Below are 25,367 nucleotides of genomic sequence, written 5' to 3'. Positions count from 1 at the left end.
CCTGGTCAGGGAACTAACATCCCACACGCCTCACAGGGCCACCAAAAAAAATTTTTTTAATTAAAAAAATGCCTACTAACACGCTGAACAATAACAAAACACTTAACGGTATGAGAGCTGAAAGGAGAAGACGGACTGTTGTCGAAGCTCTGCTTCGAATCTCCATATCACGCAACCACCATCGTTCCCACCCGGGTTTGTCCTCATAACGCCCATTGCCTACACAATAAATACTTGTGGAATAAAGGAACAAACGTGCCTGAAGGGCAGGAGGTGCGTTTTGCTTTGGCAGATACGGGAGTTGGGGGGGTAGTGTAGGGGCGGGGACTGGTGCACCGGGAGGTAAACCTCCCGTGATTTTCCAGTCACCTCACCTGACAAAGTCACCTCATCTGACAACCCCTAGGTCCCGCTATGTGCCTCGCCTGGGCCGAAATGCTCGCGCTCGCCTGAGGCCCGCAGGGATAGTCCTGTGCGGCCGTGCGGCCACGCCCCCGAGCTGACCTCACGGCCCCGCCCCTCGCCGTGACGCCTCGGGCCTCGGCCCTGCTCCAAAGCCTACCCGCCTCCTTCTGACAGACGCCCGACTGCGAGCTGCGGAGGTGGTCGTTCTTGGTATTGCGGCTGCCGCTGGTGCCGCGGCGACGGTGAGTCGCCCCGACCATTCTAGACGGCTTCCCGTGGAGTCCCTCGGGAGCAGGGCTGGGCGCTCACGGCCCTCGCAGGGAGAGGGACGACCTCCGGCCGCGAAGCCACCTCTCCGCCCCCTCCCGCGGCACCCGCGCGGTGCACGCCGGGCACCGTGGTCCCCGCTGGCCCGCAGAGCGCGTCTCAAGGGCCTGGAACGGACTACATCTCCCAGAGGCCTTTGGTTGGAAGGGGGGGGTGCGTTGCGCGCGCAAAGCCCCGCGGAGCTGAGGGTCTTGTCCTCCGAGACAGACATTCTGGACCCGGGCTGTCTCTGCGTTCTCTCGACCTGGGCTGGCCGGCTTGTCGAGGTAAAGGGACCCCGGGGGCGGCGCAGCGGGCCTGTAGCCTCCTCCCAGGACGCCGAAGCGATCCAGAGCGGCTTTGGGGTTTTGACGTCGTACCGTCGTTAGGCTGGCCGGCCACCCGCGGGGCTGCGGTGACACCTTTAGCCAGGCCCGGACGGGCGGCGGGCTTGGTGCACCAGGGGCTGCCGGCCCGACCCTGGGGTCCCGCCATCATGTCTCCCACATCCTTGCAGGCAAGCTTGGGGAAGTACCACCCCCAGTTTTTTGCAGGGGCTGTTCCCTCAAGGAGAGGGGCTCGGGCGGAGGGTCTCGGTGACAAAGAAGCCTCTGCTGGGCTCCGTGGTGACCTTGGCAGGCCCGCTGGGCCTCGCGCGTCTCTGCCTCCCCCGCCCTCCCCGGCCCGCTTACATCTGTAAATCTCTGTGCCCGCTTTCGGCCACACATGCTGGTGCTAGGGCCCGGGGGTTGGGGTGGGGGGGTGGGGGTGGGGGTGGGGGTGGGGGTGGGGTGGAGGGGTGGAGGCAGTGACCTGACCTGGCTTTGGGCCCAGCCTCATGCCATTGAAGACCTTGTTGTAGTTGAACTCACAGCATCATGCGAGTCCAGGTTTGGACCCTTGACTCAAGGGTAGGCATGTTTTTGCTTTCTTATAAATATTCCCAGGGATCGTCTCAACAGGTGTCAGGTAAGGAGCAAGGGGCTGTAAGTTTCTCCATTGTGGGCCTAAAGTCCTCTGCGTCAGTCACTGGGGCCCTTGTTCAAAAGGCTGATTAGGGGGACCCACCCCCAGAGGTTCAGATATAGCAGCTATGAGATGTGCCCCAGGACTCTACTTAATAAGTTCCCCAGATAATTCTCGGGCTCCTCTGGGGTTGAGAACCTTTGTCTTAGAGTGAGGAGGGTGGAGGACCTTAAGGATAGTGTCTTCACAAGTTTTGTGTGTTTCCTGTGGGCTGCTGGGCAGGGCAGTGCCTGGCAAGTGTGACCTTGCTTCTACTGCTTTGTTCCTTTCCTCAGGGCTGATCTAAGATAAGAGTTGGATGGGGAGAGACCCACCAGCTCTGCCTTGGCAGACGTTTAATATTGAAAAATTCCAAATGTACGGGAAAGTTGAAGAAATTTTACAGTGACCGCCCATAGAACACCATCTAGAAATGTCCAATATTTTATTATACTTTATCACCATTCTAACCATCCCGCCGCATCAGGGTGAATTGAGGTTATCTGTCTGTTTCCCTCCCAGATGGTTAAACATGCATAGCATTCAGTAGTCGTAGAATTCTTCCCTTTGTTTTTTAACTGTCCGCATACTTGGAAGTCTTTCTCTTTCCCATCCCTGAAGACCTGAGGACTCTGGATAGGCCTCTGGAACCAGGACAGAACTTCATATGTGCTCTTGCAAAGATCTGAAAAAAACAGCAGGCAGTTGTGGTTCTAGAATCACCCTAAGGGCGAACGCATGAACTGTGCGAATGCTACTTCAGGAAACAGAACTGTTTCGAAGGGAGCTAATGGAAGGTGTCCTTATGGCCAGGTTGTCCCTCAGATAGAGTTGTTAGGAACTGATGCAGGTGGTCAGCTTGGAAGCCATTCCTGCTTTCTTGCTCCATTTGAACCTGCTGGTTTGGTGTGTTTCCTAATGCTTAAGGGGCACAGGGCTGCATAGCCCAGTTAAGCTCTGAGTCCCTTGGGTCCAGGTACTTTATTCTGTCACGCGAGTGTATGTTCCTCGGTTCTTTGTCTCGTCACAACAAAGATTTGGAGCAATGGACATTAAAGCCCTCGGCGTGTCACAGCTCTCGGGTCTTGGACAAATTGTGCTACAGTTCTTAGGCAAATCAGTGTTACAGCTCTATTTTATTTAGAAGATAGCAGGGGAGAGAGAGAGACAGAGAAAGAAAAGAGCGCACGCAGGCACGCGGGAGAGAGAGTCCGTGAGAAAGCACTTTGGCTCCTCCTTTTATATGTTTTTTCCTCCACCTGGGCCTGCCCTATGCAAATTGGGCTTAGCCAGGAGTGCTGTTTGTTCTGCCTGAAGTCTTCACTCTGGTCCTCCTTTGACTTTCCTTGTCTTTTAGCCACTGCCATTTTGGACTCCTTTTCCCTATTCTACCTACCTAACAATTCCACAGCCATAGACACCAACTCTAACCCTCTCTCTTCAGTGATCTGAAGGGGAGAGAAGAGACAGGGCCTGGGAAAATTCATCTCCACTCTCAGAAACACTACTGAAAGGGCACAGACATAGTTTTACTCCTATAGGACACAGGGAGGCGTGCCAGTTAAAGTCATGGCATCGTATTTTGATGTCTCTGCCCTCATGAGGAGGGAGGCAGCTGTGCCAGTGAGCAGCCAGCATGCTGTGGGAGCACCGCAAAGGACACTGGCCCTCAGCGGGGAGGAGAGAAGGGGAGAGCCAGGCTGGCAGTGGTGGCGCGAGGCTTATTGTGCCCCCACAAAGAGACTTGGAAGTAGAGTGCACAGCATGGAAATGGGCCGGTTTCTAGGATCCCACAAAGGCCTGCGGTCTCCTCCTCCCTGCATAGACTGGATCCTCCAAGACACATCTCCCCTGAAGATGATAGAGGCTGTGGTGCAACTTAGTGCTGCAGAGGGCAGGGGGCACCTGGCTGGGGACCTCTGGTAGGCAGAGCCTCTCCCCCTGGAAGGGCCACCCACGTGAGGACATGCAGGATCTGTCAGCTCCTGAGCCTGTGGACCTACTCCCTCTCCTTCTCTGGTCATCAGTCTCCGGTGACAACGCTGGGGTCCTGGGACCAGCACTGCCTGGACTCCATAGCCCACACTGGAGGCCTTTTTGTCACTTTCAAGCTGTGCAACAAAGCATCTGCCTTTCCAGAGCTTCATTTTTCCAGAAAACGTGTCTCATCACTTTTTCTGGTGCTCCCGATCTGTGGGTGCTATGAGCTCTCACGTGGTCTGTCCTCTGGGTGGTCCAGACCATCCATTCTTACCCCCAAGGAGGTGTCATGAGGGGCCAGGAAGAGCTGTGAACGTGCTGAGTCCATGTTGTGTCTGTCGACTGAAAAAAAAGATGTGCAATTTGAGAGTTGTGAGTTAAGTTTTATTTGGGGCAAAATGAGGACTGAAGCCCGGGAGGCAGCATCTCAGATAGCTCTGAGAGACTGCTCCAAAGCAGTGGGGGAAAGGCAATATATAAGGTTTTGGTGAAGGGGGAGTTCAACACCATGAAGCACTCAATTTACAAAAGGTTTTTTGTTAGTCATAAGGATCTGATGTCACCATGTAGGGATTTAATGCTTCTCTAGATATGAGGAGATGCAAGGATTGAGGTCATAAAGTCTGTTCCAGAAAACAAGCAACTATCTAAAGAGGTGTCCCACCAGATTCCCTGGAGCACAGAATACCTCACTCTGCCCTGAACTCCTCAGGGGTTGTTGAAGGTAGCAGCATGTAGCAGCATGGGGTTCAGTCTCAGTAGAGGCAGATGGCAAACGCCTTTGTTGTTCCCTCGTTGGCAGTGCTCTTGGTAAGTGCCAATTTGTAGTTGACATGTCCAGTAAATTTTGATTCAGTCCAAACTCAAATCTGCTTTGTTGTCTGTGTCTTTCCTTCAAGGAGAAAACAGGCCAGGGCAAGTGGAAGTAGGTAGGGAAGGGTGGAAGAGTTGCCCTGGGTGGGGTTTGAGGAGAATCCCAGCCTGTTATCACTTCAGGAAGAAGTGAGATGGTTGTCACAGTTAAAGTTAACAGTAAGAGCAGCAGCCTTGCCGGCTGGGGAGGCAACAGGAGGGAGGTTCCATCTGTAGTGTGTGCTTTGTATGCGCCCTGTGCCCACCTGGTCGAGCCCTCACCCGTGTGTGGTCATCGTACTCAGCGCCAGGGCTGCAAACCTAGCTCGAGCACCTCTGTGTCCCCTGGCTGAGGACGCAGCCAGAGGACCAAGTGACTTGCCAGGGTCCCAAACCCTGGCAGATCAGGGTCCCAAACCCAGCAGTCCTGAGACGGCAGGCCTGAAGGGAAATGGGGGCTCCCCTGTGAAGATGGCTCCATGGACCTGACTGTGACTCAAGAAAAGCATTTCTTTTTTCTTCTGGATATTTGACACACTCATTAGAGAGCCAGTGTGGGCCTTCTCGATGGAGGCTGTGCTCTGGCCCTGTGGGGTGGGTTAGGCTGGTGGGAAGCCTTCCCTCACTGACTTGCTTGTTCAGCACCACTCTGCTAGGGGCCGAGCTGCACCCCCAGGCAATGAGGTGTTCTCCAGTGGGGCCCCAAGAGTGAGGGACAGGGTATCCCTCCGCAGGGAGGTATAGGAGAGGCTCAATTTTCTGGAAAGAGGGTTTGGAGGCAGAGGCATGGGTCTTTGGTGGGGGCAGGGTTTGGTTTGTTTGTAAGAGAGTAAGCTACAGTCAGGGGTGTCTGGAGTGTAGTGTGGTAAAGAGATCTGGAACACACAGCCAAGTCCAGACTTTTCCCTTTGAACCTTGACTTTAAACCTTGACAAGCAGATAAGATCTGAGAGCTCTTTGAACCATGGTGTTCACTTGGCTTGCCTACAGATCAGGGTTTAGGGGCAGAGATGGCTCTGGGACACCTCCCAGACATCCATCTTGGGGCCTGGGGTGCTGCTCCCTGAAGCAGGGCCCACGGGCTGCGGGCAGAGCTCCCGCCTGGAGTATCACTTTGTCAGCTGATACTTGATGTGCTGCCTGGGGCCGCGGAGAGACTGACCCTCGGCACTACCCCGGCCTTCCAGGAGCTGCCGGCCTGCCTGGGGCAGCTGGGCCCTTGACCACAGTTCTTTCCTCCTAGTGATTCTTAGTTCCAGTCCTGGAACCCCAGCTCACTTTGCAGGGCCTACCTAGGGCTCACCCGGTCCTCGAAGACTTCCCAAGGCCCCCACCCACAGACCGACCCTTCTCTCACCCGGAGCACCTGCCATCACAGGTCTCCTTGGGTTTTGCCGAGTATCTTTTGTAAGTTTTTCTCAAGTGTGAGCCTTGCCTTCATCTGCAGCTCCCTGAGGGGAGGGACCAGGGCAGTGAGTGGCCTTCATGGAGAGGCCTGTGAAGTGTTGGCTGAATTAAAGAGTAAAGAATCTTAAGTCTTTTCAAGCAGGTGGTCACTTGAAAGAAAGAATAAACAAACAAACTTGGGTAGTAATGGCTCTGCCGAATACAGTTGGCTAATCCCAGAAGAAAAGTTATGACCAACCTAGATAGCATATTGAAAAAATAGACATTACTTTGCCAACAGAGGTCCATCTAGTCAAGGCTATGGTTTTTCCAGTGGTCATGTATGGACATGAGAGTTGGACTGTGAAGAAAGCTGAGCACCGAAGAATTGATGCTATGAACTGTGGTGTTGGAGAAGACTCTTGAGAGTCCCTTGGACTGCAGGGAGATCCAACCAGTCCATTCTGAAGGAGATCAGCCCTGGGATTTCTTTGGAAGGAATGATGCTAAAGCTGAAACTCCAGTACTTTGGCCACCTCATGCGAAGAGTTGACTCATTGGAAAGACTCTGATGCTGGGAGGGATTGGGGGCAGGAGGAGAAGGGGACGACAGAGGATGAGATGGCTGGATGGCATCACTGACTCAATGGACGTGAGTCTGAGTGAACTCCGGAAGTTGGTGATGGACAGGGAGGCCTGGCATGCTGTGATTCATGGGGTCGCAAAGAGTCGGACACAACTGAGCGACTGAACTGAACTGAATCCCAGAACCAGAGGAATTCCATGTTGTTCACCTGACCACTTCTCAGCTCTGGCACTCGGGGCAGGCCTTGGTTTCTAAGCTCAGGTCGTCTGTCTACCTGCCCCTCCTGGAGAGCGTGGGGGCCACACTGGGACCCATTTCTCTGTGGTCCCAGTCACACTGGCCAAACAGAACCTGTGTCTACTGGAGGTGGGGACCAAGCACTGTAGGGTTCAGGACTCGGGGACCCACGTTAGCATCCTGGACAGTGCAGGGACCCCTCCACCTCACTCCCCTTGCACAGGTGTATGGGCACGTTCCAGTCTTCTGGGTGGAACCGCTCTGGTGCTTGGTCTCTCATTCGCGTCTGACTCTTTGCAACCCCATGGACTGTAGCCCACCAGGCTCCTCTGTCCATGGGATTCTTCAGGCAAGTATACTGGGGTGGATTGCCATGCCCTTCTTCAGGGGATCTTCCCAACCCCGGGATCAAACCCAGGTCTCCCACATGGCAGGCAGATTCTTTACGAGCTGAACTACGAGGGCCAGCCCTGGGGGAGGCTCTCTCCTCACCTCAGGCCTGTCTTTTTGAAGATTCGCCTCAGAAAAGCCCTCCCTTCCCTGCTTATCCTTCCACCGTGGCAGGCCTCACCAGCTGACCTACTAATGTATTTTACCAGTTTCTGTGTTTTATGGCCCCTCTCCCACTAGTTTGTGGACAGCTGTTAACTCATCTTCAGGGCTTAGAAAAGAGCCTGATGAGTAGTCCAGGCCTGCCTTTGTGGGCTCTTAGTAATGTCTGAAGACCAGATGTATGTCAGCTGACACCTTGGACTTGGTGATCCCTAGAGACACTTCCGGCCTGAAAGGTGACCTCTAGATGCATGAATACACACATGGCTAAAAATAAGGCAACCCCAGATATAATATGAGTTCCCACTTCCTCAAAGAGGAGATCCAAAATAATTCTGTTCCAAACGGCTTGGGTCAACTCTTCAGGTCAGATGTCCATTTAGAGTGACAGGAGTTTAGTTAAGCTTCCTTGTACTATTTCATGGAGTATAATTTCAAATTCTGGTTATATTTGCTCCCCACTCACATTTCCCAGAGCGCTTTTCCCACTCTCCCCTTCACCTCTGTGGACATCGTGTCCTTGTCCTGGACACCAGCCCCTGGGGATTGTCAGTGCCGGGCATGTGGGCGCCCCTTGCTGCATATAGGGACGTTTCCTCTGGAGAGTGTGCCCCTAGACTGCTGTGTGCCAGCCTGTACACAGCTTACCACATGCCCTTTCAAAGGCTGTTTACCGTTGGAACGGTGAGGTCCCACCCTGGGAATAATTACTAGTCTGCTGGCTTTGGGCTTTTTTCTTTTCACTGACTCCATCCAGGTGACCTCTAGAAGCGTGCCATGCTGGACTGACCGAGGCAGACGTTCTCCTCCCGGCAGTGTCTAGTGTGAGAAGTGAGACTGCCTGCAACAGAGGGACTTGTGTGACACAGAGACACTCCCAAGGGGTGCATATAGGACCTTAGAGCTCATGAGGGCAGAAAGGCAAAGCCTTCTCTCGGGAGTATAGAGATCCACTCCTCCCCAACGGAATGGGGGGACCTGGGCAAGGCCTGGTAGCAGGCCGACTCCTCACTTGGGCTGGTGAGGCCAGCAGGCATCTGTGTCCAAAATAGGTCTTACAGCCGGGGGACCTTGTAGTGACCATGTGGCTGAGCTGCACTTCAGGGCCTAGAACCTTTTTCCTGGATTGGGCTGGTGTGTCTTGATCTGAGATAACCAATTAAAATAGAATCAACCGCAAGGCTGTCCATTTTGCGTCAGCTCACCGTGGTGGTATAGTGGGGCACAGAGCTGCCTTCCATTTCGTGTCGGCTCAACAAAGGCAGAGGCAAGGACTTCGTCTTTTCAGGGTTCCACTCTGATTGCCTAAGCGTTGGTTCTTCAGACTCATCGCATTTCTAAAATTAGTCCGCCTTCTGGTTACCGAGCCCTGCCTATCCAGCAGGTGTGGCTGTCCTGTTTATTCAGTCGTGGTTGCAGCTGCATCTGTTTTTGGCCCTGGCTCCTCGTTCCCTCCTGTCTGTACTTCCTCCTCTGTGCCAGCGGTAGAAGCAGAAACTGAGCTCCTGAGCCTGGTCCTGCCGGGGTGGGGGGTAGGGGGCTCAGGGGCAGGAGGAGATCTCTCCAGCTTGTGTCTTGGGCAAGCCCCGTCTCAGTTTGCTCATGCATCTGTCTTCTGGGATTTTCTCACCCGGCCCCTCTCCCAGGTGACCTCCTGCTGGCTCTCCAGGAGGGGTATCCAAGGCTGGAACTACCTGTAGCCCTCTAGGCTCCTCTGACTGTGGGGATTCTGCAGGCAGAAATACTGGAGTGGGTTGCCATGCCCTCCTCCAGGGGATCTTCCCCACCCAGGATCAAATGCACATCTCTTATGTCTGCTGCGTTGGCAGGCGGGTGCTTGGCCTCATTGTGCACCATGTAGGATCTTAGTTCCCCGACCATGGATTGAACTTGTGTCGCCTACATTGGGAGCGCAGAGTCTTAACCCCTGGGCCACCAGGGAAGTCCCTTGGCAGGCGGATTCTTTACCACCAGTGCCACCTGGAACTACCCTGGGTGGTCTTCGTGTCCCGGCTTCATGGTCTGGATCCCCCCGGTTTTACTAGAGCACTGGGAAGGGGCTTGGCACAGAACTGAGTGGTGTTACCAAATTCCTACAAAACTGAAGTAGAGACTCCCATCGCGTGAGTGGGACACAGCCCGTCCGTGCGTGTGCCTCGAGGACAGATGCCTCTAAATGGACTGAATGTGGGAGGAGGTACAGGCAGTGAGGCTGTCCTCCAGAAAAGCTATGTGCACCCGCCTGATCTGCCGTGGCTCAGGTGCCCGTGCCTCTGTCCCGGGGGCTCAGACTGGTTTGCCTCAACTCCAGCCGGCTTCAGCGTGACAGACACCGTGTGCTCGTTACTGTCGTCATCGTGACGGTTCCTAGAAGTCTTACAGCTTTTTTAGCCCAGACCATTCTTGGAGTCCTGTCGGCTGTTTGATTTTCCTTCTGATGAAGAGCAACCAGCATATTCTCTCTTTTCTGTTTCATTGTATATTTCCTTTTCCACGCTCTGCTGAGGCTCCATAAATACAGCTGTTTGTATGTATGCAAAGCATTGTTTGTGTTTGTGGAACACAGTGCTGCCTGCTCTTCTCATCACGACCTCACTGACACAACCCTGTGGGTCTGGGGCGGCTGCTGCCATTTCACAGATGGGAAGACAGACTCTGAAGTATCAGGTGGCCAGACGCCTGGGCACTAGCAGGCGAGGCGTCTGCACTTTCAGGTTGACCTGTGCCATCAGGGCTCCAGCCTCCCCGGGGAAGGGCCCAGGCTGTGGTATTTGGGGCCATTGGCTTAGGCTGATGTATCAGCTCCATGGAGCTGTGATATTCATCCCAGAGGAGTGTGTGGGGCTGGTGAGAGGAGAGCAGCCAGATGGGAAAACCACATCTGCTTTCTGGTCCTTTCCGTGTCTTTAGCCTGTTTTGAAGTGTTTAGAATTCCCAAGGCATCAGATACACCCATGTTCAAGTGTAAAGATGAAGAAATGGTTCGCAGCCACCAGTGATGCTGTCTGGGCTCCTGCCTCTATCAGGAAGGACAGTGGAAAAGGGGCAGAGTTCAGGATTTCCAGTCCCACCAGTGCTGAACTCGGTGGCCCGGGGCCTGCTCAGTAAGGCAGTGTGGGCTAGAGGAAGCCAAGGCCTCTGGAAGTCCTTGTGGGAGCTTTTCAGGGAGGGGCCCCTCTTGTTTACAAAGCCTCAGGCCCAGGGAGCACTGTTTATTGTTAATAGTACTTGTTTTCCTTCCTTGTTAAAATAATCAGCTGGAAATGTACCAATCAGAATCAGTAGATTCTGGCTGCTGTGGGTTGAGAATTGCTGTAAACCAGCTTCTCTGTTTCCCTTCCATACTGAGGTTGGGTCTGGCTGCATTTACTCAGAAACCCAAAATAACTGGTGAAAACAAGTGAGCTTGTTTCTCACTGCAGGGTAGGGGAGGTGGTCAGTGCCGGGAGGGCGTCTCCATGGTCATCCGGGGCCCGGGCACCTTCAGCTGTCCTCAGCACGGCTTCCATTCCCGAGGTCATCTCGTGGTCAGCGTGGCTGCGGGGCTGTAGCCTTCAGCCTCCTGGCGGCGGGCAGGAGGAGGGCCCGAGGACACGGGGTCCATCTCCAGGTGAGGCGGCTCCCTTTCGGCAGCTTCCAAGAATGTCTGTCGCCTATGTGACTCATTGGCCAGAACCAAGTCACATGGGCACCTGTTGTTAGACGGGCTGAGAGCATCTTCACACAGGTACTGCTGCCCTGGTCCTCCGGGGGCTCCCAGGTCTGACCGTGGCAGGGCAGCCCCGGGCCCTGTGCCTCTGAGGCTGCCCTGAGACTCGATGGCTCCAGGCTGCTGTCTGGCTGCCCATCCCGGGCACAGCCTCCTTCCTGAGGCCTGTGACTCTGTCCTGCCACTGTCCCTGCCCTCCCCCTCGGCCTGCATTGACCCCACCTTCTCCCCCTGCCCGGCTCGCTTGGAGAGATGTCCCCTGACCCCCGGAACGGGTCTGGTCTGCCTGTACTTTCACAGCGTACTTTCTTATCCACCACTGGTCTCGCTGTGTCCTTGGGGTTGGGGTTTGGGGTGTGTCTTTGACTCTGGTCTCCCCAACTCAGTTGTGAGCTTCTGGAAGGTCACAACTCACTCCCTGCCACTGCCCAGCCTGTGCCCAGCACGAAGTAGGTGCTACACAGCAGTCAGCACCAACAGACCTCTGGTTATTCCCAAAAGAAGGACCATCCGTTCCAGGGGCTTCTGGTAAGTGGCCATCACACAGACTGTCCTTCAGCCCACCCCTGGGGACTTGCGAGAACAGGAGGGTTATGTGGCGTTGCCCAGAGAGCCAGTGGCCATCCCTGGTGAGCAGCCCTCAGGCAGAGGGATGCCTCCAAGAGGGTGGGGGGTGTGGACGGTGGGGGTCAGGCCTCCAGGAAGGTCTGCATGCTCAAAGGGCCTGAGTGCTTCTGTCCTCTGGTGGACCCTGGGACCCCCCACCCTTCACAGAGCAGTGGGCGCCTCCTTGGTTCAGCAGACAGGAGCTGAAGACAAGGCGAAAGGCTGGCTTTCTGTTTTCCCGGCAAAGCCCCAAGCCCTTCTGGCCAGCCGCCTAGAACCTGACTCTTGGGGACAGAGGAGCCCCCCTGGGGCCAGCTGGCATCATGGTGCTGTGGCTGCGGGAGCTGAGGGGTGAGCTCCTGGAGCAGCGGGCAGGCCGGCCCAGCTCTGGGAAACTCGGCCCTGCAGCTGCTGCTTCCAGGGCCCCAGGTGGATGCCAGGGTCCAGGCCCAGTACCCTTCCCTGGGCACTGCAGCCGTGGAGTGCCAGGGCAAATGCTGGGAAAGAGAGCTGGCCCTTCAGGAGGACTGCTGGGCTGTCTTCCTTTCCAGAAGGTGTCTCAGGGGCCCCCAGGTCGGCCTCCACTTGCCGGGCCTCGGTGACCTCTGCGGGCCGGGCGCTCAGGCTGGACTGGGTCACCGGTCCCCGAGATCCTGGGGGACCAGAGGCTGCTGTGGCAGAGGCGGCAGTGCCTGTGTTGTTTTCCTTCCTGTTGGATGTTGTTCATAATGATCAACCCCGATAACCGGGGCCATTTATTCAGTGTTCTCGTGAGCGAGGCCGCAAGCTACTGCTCTGGGCAGTTCGCACACGCTCTTTATTATAAAACTTGCTCCAGCCCTGAGTGGTAGGTGTGATTACAGATGAGGAAACAGGCTCAGTGAGGTCACACAGCTGCAGAGTGGGAGAGCTGGGTCTGACCTAGTCTGGCGCATGTGGCCACAGGCACATCCCTGGAGTGATAGCAGCCCGCTCGGAGGCCCCCTGGGACAGTGCCCTCTCAGTCCCTCTGGCTGTGGAGCCCTGACCTGCTCTGCCTGCAGGTACTTACCCCCTTACCAGCTTGGGGCTCCTCTCATCCAGCAGCTCTTGAAGAGTGACTTGCAGTCGCCTGGAGGTTTCCTGAGATCTTCCAGGGGCTGAAGGTCAGAACTGTGTTTATAAGGACACTCGGAGGTTATTAGTTATTCTGCCTGTTTCCATCACGTTGGCATTCGAAGGGGTGGTGCAGCAGCCGTGGGACTTAGCTCAAGGTGTGGTACCCGCTGCACCAGTGATTGTCGTGGCTTTGTTCCTGCAGGCTTCACTGAAGAAAAAGCGGTAAAAATGACTGAGTGTATTAGCTGGACCCTTGGGTGCGCGTTGTTCATGTTTTGTGTGGTGAAATGAGAGGAGGCGCGTGCAGCATGCTGGGTCCCTCGGGAAGCACGGTGCAGCTGTTGGAGCTGTGAGCCCAGCTACTCAGCTGGTGTTTTCATGGAGCTCCACATTTACTTAAAATAACAGCTGACCCACAGACTATAGTTATTTGGACTTGGGGATTCGGCCGACAAAGTGAGTCTTCAAGGAAAATAACTGACCTTTTGTTTTTGTATTTGTTGCCAGTGATAAAATTTGAGCTTTCAAGTGAAAATGTTAAAATCTTGGAAAACTTGTTTTTGCTGCTGTGAGCTTGACAACTTCCCAGTAGTAAAGACTTTTCTGATGGGATTGGTGGTGATACTAACAATGTGATTTTTTTTTTTTTGAGAGGGGCATATCATATAATGAGATGCCTTGACATTGCCAGATCTACATAATAATCAAGCTCATAAATGTGGGCCAGAATTTTCCAAATGACCCAGGCATGCTGTTATAAAACCAGCCATGTGTAAAAGAGCCATTCCAAATGCCAGGTAGCCCAGTGATTTTTTTCAGTGTAATAGGGAAAATTTTGTTGTGAAAGATTCGTATTCCATATTTAACTGTCAAGTTTGGGTGTGGTGTTGGAAGAATGTCCACAATAAGCTGAAAAGACTATTCAGTCCCTCTCTCCTTTCCAGCTGCTTACTGTAGGAGGCTGGCTTTTCTCATACTTCATCCAAAACATCACAACAGATTGGATGGAGAAGCAGATACAGGCATCCAGCTGTCCTCTCTTAAGCCAGACTTTTTTATTTTATAGAAGTATAGTTAATTTATAACACTGTGTTAGTTTCTGCTGTACAGCAGTGATTCAGTTACACATACATATTCATTATTTTTCATATTCTTCCCTGGTTCATCACAGGCTACTGAATACAGTTGCTGTGCAGTCCAGTAGGCCCTCGTTGTTTATCCTTCTGTAGCGTCTGCATCTGCTGATCCCGAACTCTCAGTCCTTCCCGCCCCTGCCCCCGCCCCACTGGGCACCCACAAGTCTGTTCTGTTTGTAAGTCCGCTTGTGTTTCATAGGTAAGTTCCTTTGTGTCATATTTTAGATTCCCCGGTGGCTCAGCAGGTAAAGAATCCACCTGCAGTGCGGGAGACCTGGGTTCGATCCCTGGGTTGGGAAGATCCCCTGGAGAAGAGAAAGGCGACCCACTCCAGTATTCTGGCCTGGAGAACTCCATGGACTGCATAGCCCATAGGGTCACAAAGAGTCGGACACGACTGAGCGAGTTTCACTTAGATTCCGCATATAAGTGATACCATATGATATTTATCTTTCTCACTTCCTTCATTTAGTGTGATCATCTCAGTCCGTCCATGTTGCTGCAAATCACATCACTTCATTCTTTTTTATGGCCGAGTTGTATTCGGTTGCGTATATGCACCACATCTTGTCCATCCGTCTGTCGATGGACATTTAGGCTTTTTCCATGTCTTGACTGTTGTGAGTAGTGCTGCTGCGAACGTGGGGGAGCATGCATCTTTTTGAATTAGAGTTTTGTCCAGATATATGCCTAGGAGTTGGATTGCTGGATCATTTAGCAACTTTATTTTTCACTTTTTGAGGAGCCTGCATACTGTTCCGTGGTGGCTGCTCCAATCTACATTCCCACCAGCAGTGTAGGAGGGTTCCCTTTTCTTCACATCCTCTGCAGTATTTGTTATTTGTAGACTTCTTAATGATGTTAAGCCAGACTTGTAAAGGGTTTGCGGAAATGTAAAACAATGCTAGTCTTCTTATTAAATCTTGTTTTGGAAAGTAGTTACTTAAAATTTTTGTTAACATGCAATGAGTTAATTTTTTTAATGAACAAATACTTTTAACAGTTCCTTATTTTTGGTTTCTAGTAAGGTAAGTATTGATAGGTATAACCTACAAAAACAAAATCATTTTGGTGTCCTTAATAATTGAGGGTTAAGGGGTCCTGAGACGAAAAACCTTGAGAACGGCTGCTGTAGCCGGCCCTGGCGGAGCTGATGTCAGAACGTCCTCCGTCTGGCCGCCGCCGTCCTCCTGCTTGTCTCTATCTCGCCCCACGCCCTTCCTCGTCCTCCAGGAGCCTGCGTGTGTGTGCTGATGGGGTTCAGCCCCACGCTGCCCTCCCAGCCTTCCTCCAGAAGACGGTGTTGGTGTTCCCTCAGCAGGTCCTGTGTGGGGTGGGGACCCTGGAGGCAGGGTAGGCACCCTCCCCATAGGCAGGGTATGTGTCCTGACGGCTCAGACTACCAAATGGAGTTTCTACCAGGGGATGGAGCCAGGGAGGAGCACATCCTGCTGACCCGGGCCTAGGCCCTCCCGGCTTCCTCAGGGAGACCCTGGGGTGCCTCTGGCTGCTGCCAGTTGGCTGGGCCCTGGCCCTGGCTCAACAGCCGCGTGCTCTGCAGTGAACCAGGAGGAGCTGGGAGCAGAGCAGGATGCCAGGGCTGCCTCCCGGGGCCAAAAGTCTTGTGCTTTTTAACTCCACTCAGGGGCGTGGGGAGACCGGGCTCTGCAGAAAGTGCCTGGCCCTGTGTCCCACCCCAGAGGCCCCCAGCATCTGCTGTTCTGGGGAAGGCGAGATGAGACTGTAGCAGGAAATGGGTCCAAAGACAGACCGACATGGAGATGGGCTTCACCCCACTTTGTGTGTGCGTGTGCTTAGTCGTGTCCAACTCTTTTGGACCCCATGCGCTGTAGCCTGCCAAGCTCTTCTGTCTATGGGATTTCCCAGACAAGAATACTGGAGCGGGCTACCATATCCTTCTCCAGGGGATCTTCTTGACTCACGGGTCAAACCTGAGTCCCCAGCATCGCAGGCAGATTCTTTACTCGCTGAGCCACTGGGGAATCTCACTTTAGGGTGACTGAAATATTCTGTGCTAGGCTGTCTTGGTCATAGGTACAGAGGGGCCTGCCCCCCAGGCTCTGCCGTGGCTTCGAAAGGCAGCTGCAGGGTGGGTGTGGAGGGGAGAGGAGACAGGAGCGGCAGGGCCTGGGGGGAGCCGTGCCCGTGGCAGCGCCTGCCCCAGGTTCGGTGTTGGGCGACTCCGGTGGCGGTGTCTTCCCTCTTACTGATGTAGGAGACCGATGAAACCAAGTGTCATCTTAACATTACAAATCAGTGATTAACGGTACTCAAAGTGTGCGCTGTAAGTCAGCATCATCTTTCACAAAAGGTATAAAATGTTTATATTTTTTGACCTAATAATCTGACTTCTGGCGTGTTTAGGCCAAGGAAATAATCCAAGAAAGGGAAAGAGCGTTAGTCAAAGGTGTTGCATTGTTTCATGACAGTAACAAGGAGCCTCCTAAATGATTTAATAGGGCTTGGTCAAGTAAACAGGGATGGGCCCCTTTTTGGAAATACTAAAATCTATGATCATGGAGTCTTAGAGGATAGAGGAAATATATGTGACACAGTGTTAAAAGGATTTAACTTTGTCACAACAGCAACTATATAAAAACCTGGCTGCCTGTGCAGACTGGCAGGGACATGCAGAGAATGGCTGCATTAGGATGATAAGGTTGGGCAATTGTGTTTTCCTTGAGTTTAATAAGTTCATTGATGTACAATAATCTGCATACCATATGATTTCCCCATTTAAAGTGTGCAATTCAGGGACTTCCCTGGCGGTCCAGTGGTTAAAATTCTGTGCTCCAAGTACAAGGGGGAACAGGTTCAATCCCTGGTCAGAGAATTAAGATCATGCCTCAGCTGAGAAATTTTAAAGTGTGCAATTCAGTGGTTTTTAGTTTAGTCACAGAACCATGCAACCATCATTCCAGTTTTACAACATCTACAGCGTCCCAAAAGGAATTCCATACTGGCCGTAGGCCAACCCCCCAAACCCCTGGAAACCACTAATCTGGTTTCCGCATCTGTGGATTATCTGGATTTACCTCATATACGGAATCATACAATACATGGTCCTTTGTGTCTGGCTTCTGTCAGTGAGCATCACATTTTCAAGGGTCATCTAGGTTATAGCTGTGTCCATACTTAATCCCTTTTCATGGCTGAATAATATTCCACTGTATAGATATGGCCAGTTTGTTTATCCACTTATCAGTTGATGGACACTTGAGTTGTTTACACTTTTTGGCTATTATGAGTAATTCTGCTATGAACATTCTTGCACAGGTTTTTGTGTGGACAAGAGTTTTCAGTTCTTTGGGGTATATACCTAGGAGCGGAACTGCTGGGTAATTCTTGAAGAACTGCCAGACTGTTTTCCAGAGCAGCTACACCAGCAGTGGGGCGGGGAGAGGTTCCATTTTCTCTACCTGATCCTCATTGTTGTCCTTTTCATCTTAGCCATCCCAGTAGGTAGGAAACGGTACCTTGCAGTTTTGATTTGCAGTCACCTTTTGACTCAGAATGTTCAGGTTCTTTTCATGTGCTTATTGAGCGTTTGTTTACCTTTGGAGAAATGTCTGTTCCCATCCTTTCGCCCATTTTAAAAACTGAGTCATCTTTTCTGTTAATGAGTTAGAAAAGTTCTTTATGGATTCTAAATGGTGCAGGTCCCTAAGATATTTGATTTGAAAGAATTTTCCTACATTGTGTGGGCTGTCTTCCCACTTTCTTGATGGTGTCCTTAGAAGCACAAGTCTTATATTTTGATGAAATTGATTTTATCTTTTTTCACTTTTGTTGCTTGGACTCGGTCCTTCTGGCCCTGCCACTGGTTTGTTACATTTAATATTTAAACTGACTGACTCCAGGCTCCTTCTCCTTCAGCAGGATTGTTCAGTTCAGTTCAGTCGCTCAGTCGTGTCCGATTCTGCAACCCCATGAATCACAGCACACAAGGCCTCCTTGTCCATCACCATCTCCTGGAGTTCACTCAAACTCAAGTCCATCGAGTCGGTGATGCCATCCAGCCATCTCATCCTCTGTCGTCCCCTTCTCCTCCTGCCCCCAATCCCTCCCAGCATCAGAGTCTTTTCCAATGAGTCAACTCTTCACATGAAGTGGCCAAAGTACTGGAGTTTCAGCTTTAGCATCATTCCTTCCAAAGAAATCCCAGGACTGATCTCCTTCAGAATGTACTGGTTGGATCTCCTTGCAGTCCAAGGGACTCTCAAGAGTCTTCTCCAACACCACAGTTCAAAAGCATCAATTCTTCGGCACTCAGCCTTCTTCACAGTCCAACTCTCACATCCATACATGACCACTGGGAAAACCATAGCCTTGACTAGACGGACCTTTGTTGGCAAAGTAATGTCTCCGCTTTTTAATATGCTGTCTAGGTTGGTCATAACTTTTCTTCCAAGGAGTAAGCGTCTTTTAATTTCATGGCTGCAGTCACCATCTGCAGTGATTTTGGAGCCCCAAAAAATAAAGTCTGACACTGTTTCCCCATCTATTTCCCATGAAGTGATGGGACCAGATGCCATGATCTTCGTTTTCTGAATGTTGAGCTTTAAGCCAACTTTTTCACTCTTCTCTTTCACTTTCATCTAGAGGCTTTTTAGTTCCTCTTCACTTTCTGCCATAAGGGTGGTGTCATCTGCATATCTGAGGTTATTGATATTTCTCCCAGCAATCTTGATTCCAGCTTGTGCTTCTTCCAGCCCAGCGTTTCTCATGATGTACTCTGCATATAAGGTAAATAAGCAGGGTGACAATATACAGCCTTGATGTATTCCTTTTCCTATTTGGAACCAGTCTGTTGTTCCATGTCCAGTTCTAACTGTTGCTTCCTGACCTGCATATAGGTTTCTCAAGAGGCCGGTCAGGTGGTCTGGTATTCCCATCTCTTTCAGAATTTTCCACAGTTTATTGTGATCCACACAGTCAAAGGCTTTGGCATAGTCAATAAAGCAGAAATAGATGTTTTTCTGGAACTCTCTTGCTTTTTCGATGATCCAGCGGATGTTGGCAATTTGATCTCTGGTTCCTCTGCCTTTTCTAAAACCAGCTTGAACATCTGGAAGTTCACGGTTCACATATTGCTGAAGCCTGGCTTGGAGAATTTTGAGCATTACTTTACTAGCGTATGAGATGAGTGCAATTGTGTGGTAGTTTGAGCATTCTTTGGCATTGCCTTTCTTTGGGATTGGAATGAAAACTGACCTTTTCCAGTCCTGTGGCCACTGCAGAGTTTTCCAAATGTGCTGGCATATTGAGTGCAGCACTTTCACAGCATCATCTTTCAGGCTTTGAAATAGTTCAACTGGAATTCCATCACCTCCACTAGCTTTGTTCATAGTTATGCTTTCTAAGGCCCACTTGACTTGACATTCCAGGATGTCTGGCTCTAGGTGAGTGATCACACCATTGTGATTATCTGGGTCGTGAACATCTTTTTTGTACAGTTCTTCTGTGTATTCTTGCCAGCTCTTAATATCTTCTGCTTCTGTTAGGTCTATACCATTTCTGTCCTTTATCGAGCCCATCTTTGCATGAAATGTTCCCTTGGTATCTCTAATTTTCTTGAAGAGATCTCTAGTCTTTCCCATTCTGTTGTTTTCCTCTATTTCTTTGCAAATTGATCGCTGAGGAAGGCTTTCTTACCTCTTCTTGGTATTCTTTGGAACTCTGCATTCAGATGCTTGTATCTTTCCTTTTCTCCTCTGCTTTTCGCTTCTCTTCTTTTCACAGCTATTTGTAAGGTCTCCCCAGACAGCCATTTTGCTTTTTTGCATTTCTTTTCCATGGGGATGGTCTTGATCCCTGTCTCCTGTACAATGTCACGAACCTCCGTCCATAGTTCATCAGGCACTCTATCTATCAGATCTAGTCCCTTAAATCTATTTCTCACTTCCACTGTATAATCATAAGGGATTTGATTTAGGTTATACCTGAATGATCTAGTGGTTTTCCCTACTTTCTTCAATTTAAGTCTGAATTTGGCAATAAGGAGCTCATGATCTGAGCCACAGTCAGCTCCCGGTCTTGTTTTTGCTGACTGTATAGAGCTTCTCCATCTTTGGCTGCAAAGAATATAATCAATCTGATTTCGGTGTTGACCATCTGGTGATGTCCATGTGTAGAGTCTTCTCTTGTGTTGTTGGAAGAGGGTGTTTGTTATGACCAGTGCGTTCTCTTGGCAAAACTCTATTAGCCTTAGCCCTGCTTCATTCCGTATTCCAAGGCCAAATTTGCCTGTTACTCCAGGTGTTTCTTGACTTCCTACTTTTGCATTCCAGTCCCCTATAATAAAAAGGACATCTTTTTTGGGTGTTAGTTTTAGAAGGTCTTGTAGGTCTTCATAGAACTGTTCAGCTTCTTCAGCGTTACTGGTTGGGGCATAGACTTGGATTACTGTGATATTGAATGGTTTGCCTTGGAAACGAACAGAGATCATGCTGTTGTTTTGAGACTGCATCCAAGTACTCCATTTTGGACTCTTTTGTTGACGATGATGGCTACTCCATTTCTTCTGAGGGATTCCTGCCCGCAGTAGTAGATATAATGGTCATCTGAGTTAAATTCACCCATTCCAGTCCACTTCAGTTCACTGATTCCTAGAATGTTGACGTTCACTCTTGCCATCTCCTGTTTGACCACTTCCAATTTGCCTTGATTCATGGATCTGACATTCCAGGTTCCTGTGCAATATTGCTGTTTACAGCATCAGACCTTGCTTCTATCACCAGTCACATCCACAACTGGGTATTGTTTTCACTCTGGCTCCATCCCTTCATTCTTTCTGGAGTTATTTCTCCACTGATCTCCAGCAGCGTATTGGGCACCTACCGACCTGGGGAGTTCCTCTTTCAGTATCCTATCATTTTGCCTTTTCATACTGTTCTTAGGGTTCTCAAGGCAAGAATACTGAAGTGGTTTGCCATTCCCTTCTCCAGTGGACCACATTCTGTCAGACCTCTCCAAGATGACCCTCCCATCTTGAGTGGCCCCACAGGGCATGGCTTAGTTTCATTGAGTTAGACAAGGCTGTGGTCCTAGTGTGATTAGATTGACTAGTTTTCTGTGATTATGGTTTCAGTGTATCTGCCCTCTGATGCCCTCTTGCAACACCTACCATCTTACTTGGGTTTCTCTTACCTTGGGCGTGGGCTATCTCTTCACGGCTGCTCCAGCAAGCGCAGCCACTGCTCCTTACCTTGGACGAGGGGTATCTCCTCACCGCCGCCCCTCCTGACCTTGAACGTGGAGTAGCTCCTCTAGGCCCTCCTGCGCCCGCACAGCCGCTGCTCCTTGGATGTGGAGTTGCTACTCTCGGCCGCCGCCCCTGGCCTTGGGCCGGGGGTAGCTCCTCCCGGCTGCTGCCCCTGACCTCGGACGTGGGGTAGCTCCTCTTGGCCGTTCCTACGCCATCACAGCCTAGCACTCTTGGCTGCCGCCCCTCCGGCATGGGGTCTTCCCGGCTTCTGCCCTGACCTTGGACGTAGCTCCTCTCGGCCACGCTTGTGCGCCGTCGCAGCCGCCCGCGCTACAGGATTGTTGGGGACCCCCTATTCCTGCAGCTCTTTTTCCTAGTTCACATTATTTCAGTTAAAAACAAATAAGTCTCACTTTAAAATGCTACTAATTTAGGGGCTTTCATGCTGTTGAAGAGAGTTGAAGGAAGTGTCTTACTAAAAGAGACAGAACGCAACTCTGTGGGGAGATGCCCTTGGTTTTGATTGCTTCCCGCAGGGCATGTGGATGTGTGGGGGCTGCTCTGGGCTGGTGGGGAGAGGATGGAGGACCGGCCGTGGTCCTGGGGGACAGCAGCTGTGGGGAGGGGAGGGGGAGCTTGGGCGTGGGTAGGGACACAGGATGGCACCGCGGCTGCGTGGAGCCAGGTGCCCAGGGCCAGCTCTGCCCTGGTGCTGAGGGCGCTGCCTGTGGGTCTCCCCCCAAAACAGCTCCCAGAGCCCTGCGTGTTCGCCCAGGCCAGCGGTGGAAGGAGCCTCACCTGCCTGTCTCTTCTGAGTACCTGGGATCAGAGGTAAAGCGTCGCCCGACCCTCCACAGGCAGGCCCTGGCGCGAAGGTCAGCCTGGTGCTCCCTCAGGGGGAGGGGTGGAGAGGACCCAGTCGGATTGCCCTTGAGACGCCCTAGATGAGGTTCCCGAGCTGCTGGGTTCCGCCCCCTTCACCAGGCCACCCCCCTGCCCTCGGCTCCCACACAGAAGTGTGGGTGACCCCTGAGGCTGGAGTTTCTGGAGGTTGCAAGATGGTGGCTCTGGGTTGGGTTACCTTGGCAGTGGTGGGGCATCTCCAGGGCCTGGGGGCAGCCGAGGCTGTGCTACCAAAGGATTGGCCCTGGCCCATACCAAGCGATGACACCTGTGTGGGGAGACGAGCGAAGGTGACCTGAGGCCAAGAGCAAGGGACGCCCACGGGAGGAGCCACGGAAGGCCCTGTGTGGAGGGGGCGGGGTTAGCTGGGAGCACAGCCTGCACCCTGGTTTCACCTCCAGGCCCAGAAGAAGCAGCAAAGATGTCGAATGATCCACCCCCTCCTTATCCTGGGGATCCCACAGCCCCGCTTCTGGAGGAGAAAAGTGGCGCTCCGCCCACGCCAGGTAGAGCCCCATGCCCTTCACAGCTGCTGGGAGCTGCACCTGGAGCCATGCCCCTCCAACAACTAAGCCTCTGCGCTTCCTCCCCCGCCCCCCGCCCCATCCAGGCCGCACCTCCCCAGCTGTGATGCAGCCCCCACCGGGCATGTCGCTGCCCCCTGCAGACATTGGCCCCCCACCCTATGAGCCGCCTGGTCACCCGATGCCCCAGCCTGGCTTCATCCCCCCACACGTGAACGCGGACGGCACCTACATGCCTTCAGGTAAGACGGAAAGGAACCCGCCCAGCCCAGCACCCTGCGTCGGCAGCTGGGCCAGCCTCTGCTGCCAGCCGGCAGTCTGTGTGGGTGTTTAACATAAGGGCAGAGGGCCGACCATGCAGGTGGACAGCAGACACGGGAAGGTGCCCAAGAGCACAGTACAGGGAGCTTCTGTGTCCTCTGGGACAGAGACCAGGAAAGGCTGGGAGAAGGACAATGGTCGCCTGGGCCCCAAGCCTGTGTCCTGGGGTGCTGGAGGCTCGGGGATTTGTGCTCACCTTTCCCGTGGGGCCAGCGCCCCAGCCCGCCAGTGACCCGCCTTTGCTCCGTCTTCTGTTTCCAGGTTTCTACCCTCCTCCGGGTCCCCATCCACCCATGGGCTACTACCCACCAGGGCCCTACCCGCCAGGGCCCTACGCTGGCCCTGGGGGCCACACGGCCACGGTCCTGGTCCCCTCGGGGGCTGCCACCACCGTGACCGTGCTGCAGGGAGAGATCTTCGAGGGCGCGCCCGTGCAGACCGTGTGCCCCCACTGCCAGCAGGCCATCACCACCAAGATCTCCTATGAGATCGGCCTGATGAACTTCGTGCTGGGCTTCTTCTGCTGCTTCATGGGGTAGGTGGTGCAGGCACCCGCGGGGTGGCGCTGTGCCCACGTCTGCTGCCCTGCAGGGGCCAGGCTCTCGGCCCCTGATCTTCAGGCCCCCGTCTCTCCTGATGCAGGTGTGACCTGGGCTGCTGCCTGATCCCCTGCCTCATCAACGACTTCAAGGATGTGACGCACACGTGCCCCAGCTGCAAGGCCTACATCTACACGTACAAGCGCCTGTGCTGACGGGCTGGGCCTGGACTCCCCGCTGTCCGTCTGGCCCCCCGTGCTTCGCCCCCTGCACTCAGTGGCTCACCTCCCTGCTCCCACTGGGGGTTGGAAGCCGTTCCACTGGTCCGTCCCCTGGCAGTCTTGTCCTCTTCGCCTTGCCCTTCCCTGAGCATCTGACTCTGGTGGCAAAAATTCTGTTGGATTTCAGGCCAAGGGCCAGCGAGTGGTGGGGGATGGCGCTGAGCTTGCGTGCTGCTGCCATGCTAGGCATTTGTGATCAAGAAGACGAGAGGGAGTGGTCTCCTCATGTGGTCCTCCCTGCTGGGGTCTCTTCTCCATTTCTGTACCAGGTACAGGTTTGGTCCAGAGTCTCCCTGGGACCAAAAGCAGCCAGAGCCGTGGCTGGTTCCCCAGACCGGGACCTGCAGTGGGGCCGAGCCCATAGCCACTGTCATTTCTGATCTGCTGGGCTGAGAGTGGCGGATGGACCCAGGCAGGCCTGAGTTTGTGGATGCTAGAGGCAGGCACGACGGTCAGAAGCAATGACTCTGGCCCTCAGAACTCAGGAATTCTTAACTGTGCCCAGGAATTACCTGGGGTAAATGGAGGTCAGCACACCTGCAGGCTACGGGGTGAGGGACTGGACCCTAGCTTGCCAAGAAGCGTTTCTCCATGGCCCCTGCCCAGCTCCCTTTCAGCCACACCCCATGAAGCCCAGCCTTTGCTGGGGCCAGAAGGAATGCCCAGGAGCCGGGCCATCTGGCTATACCGTGCCCTTGCAGCGTGTGGGCACAGCCTGCCTGGAGCATCCCAGGTGGGACCAGAGATGACAGAGCGGGGCTTCCTTGCGGGCACTCTGGGCTATGCTGTGCACTCTCCACGGGCCCTCCTCCCGGTGCCCACAGGGCCCTGCACCCTGGCTGGTTCGCCGTCACTGCTCTTGCTCCATCAGCAGGTGCTGCAGCAGGAGCAGCCGTGGCGCTGGACTGGGACAGGCTTGGGACAAGGAAGGAGCAGCCACAAGTGGCAGAGGTGTCCTGGTGGCCACCAGCCCCGCCCTGGGCCTGAGCACACACTGTTTCCTGAAGGGTTGTCTGTGAACTTGCTCCTGTGGACCGCTGTATCCTGCCGCCCCCTCCTGGTCTTGCACAGCCACTGCATGGCCTCCTGTCACTGTGAACCGTGGCCAGTCTCAGTTGATAGTTCCTCATTAAATTGGCCCTTTCACTCCCCCACCCGAGGCCTCTGCTCTCTTGCCTGGCTTCCTTCTTTTGTGAGGGAAAGAGGGTGGGGGGCCTGCAGGTAGTTGGAAGGCAGGGGTCAAGACCTCAGGGTCTCAGTGCTTCTGCTGAACCCACTACCCAGGGACAATGCTGGTGTCTCAGTCCCTGGTTAAACCCACCAGAGCCCAGCCATGACTGCACCATCAGGCTTCCTTAATTGATAATGTCACCTGTCTCCACACCATGCGCTTGCCCATGGGGTCTGCAACCTGGAGACCCTTGCCAGCCAGAACTCGGGGTCATCAACCCTGCGGGGAGGTACCCTCACTGCCTTGAGCAGGACAGAGCCACCGGGGATGAGGCGTCAGGTCTGCAGGCTGCTGGGCCCCCACCCCTCATCTGACTTGTGAAGGTGGGTGGGCTTGGTCAGTTACTGGAAAGTGTCCCCACCATTTAATTCTTTTTTGAGTAACACTTTCACAGATTATCAATATATAGAACAGGTAATAAACTCCTATTAAAATAAATATTTAAGTTCATTTCTATTTTAGACAATTGTTATATAATACAA

The 25,367-nt window shown here is 53.1% G+C and overlaps 1 protein-coding gene across 6 annotated transcripts; it reads left to right on the top strand.

Annotated features, from left to right (window-relative positions):
- Nucleotides 1-520: 520 nt before the first annotated feature.
- Nucleotides 521-24,808, top strand: CDIP1 (cell death inducing p53 target 1). 6 transcript variants are annotated; one of them, XM_055562425.1, is made up of 7 exons: nt 864-998; nt 13,894-14,057; nt 21,835-21,917; nt 22,391-22,495; nt 22,600-22,755; nt 23,096-23,369; nt 23,477-24,808. In XM_055562425.1, exons 4-7 carry the CDS (start codon nt 22,411-22,413, stop codon nt 23,586-23,588), a joined length of 627 nt encoding a protein of 208 aa, XP_055418400.1. In that variant the 5' UTR covers nt 864-998; nt 13,894-14,057; nt 21,835-21,917; nt 22,391-22,410; the 3' UTR covers nt 23,589-24,808. The 6 variants fall into 6 exon arrangements, with proteins under 6 accessions (XP_055418398.1, XP_055418402.1, XP_055418401.1 ...); XM_055562423.1 differs by lacking the exons at nt 864-998; nt 13,894-14,057 and adding an exon at nt 521-647; XM_055562427.1 differs by lacking the exons at nt 864-998; nt 13,894-14,057 and adding an exon at nt 521-647 and having other exon boundaries at nt 21,835-21,961.
- Nucleotides 24,809-25,367: the final 559 nt, after the last annotated feature.

Source organism: Bubalus kerabau, chromosome 23 (assembly GCF_029407905.1).
Source record: "Bubalus kerabau isolate K-KA32 ecotype Philippines breed swamp buffalo chromosome 23, PCC_UOA_SB_1v2, whole genome shotgun sequence".
NCBI lineage: Eukaryota > Metazoa > Chordata > Mammalia > Artiodactyla > Bovidae > Bubalus > Bubalus kerabau.
This window is presented reverse-complemented; position numbering and strand designations above follow the sequence as displayed.

What these genes read in the sequence shown, in the direction of transcription:
- CDIP1 (XM_055562423.1), top strand. Translation starts at nt 22,411, where the DNA reads ATGTCGAATGATCCACCCCCTCCTTATCCTGGGGATCCCACAGCCCCG. An exon ending in TGGCGCTCCGCCCACGCCAG is followed by an intron (nt 22,496 to 22,599) that starts GTAGAGCCCCAT and finishes CGCCCCATCCAG; the next exon opens with GCCGCACCTCCCCAGCTGTG. An exon ending in CGGCACCTACATGCCTTCAG is followed by an intron (nt 22,756 to 23,095) that starts GTAAGACGGAAA and finishes TTCTGTTTCCAG; the next exon opens with GTTTCTACCCTCCTCCGGGT.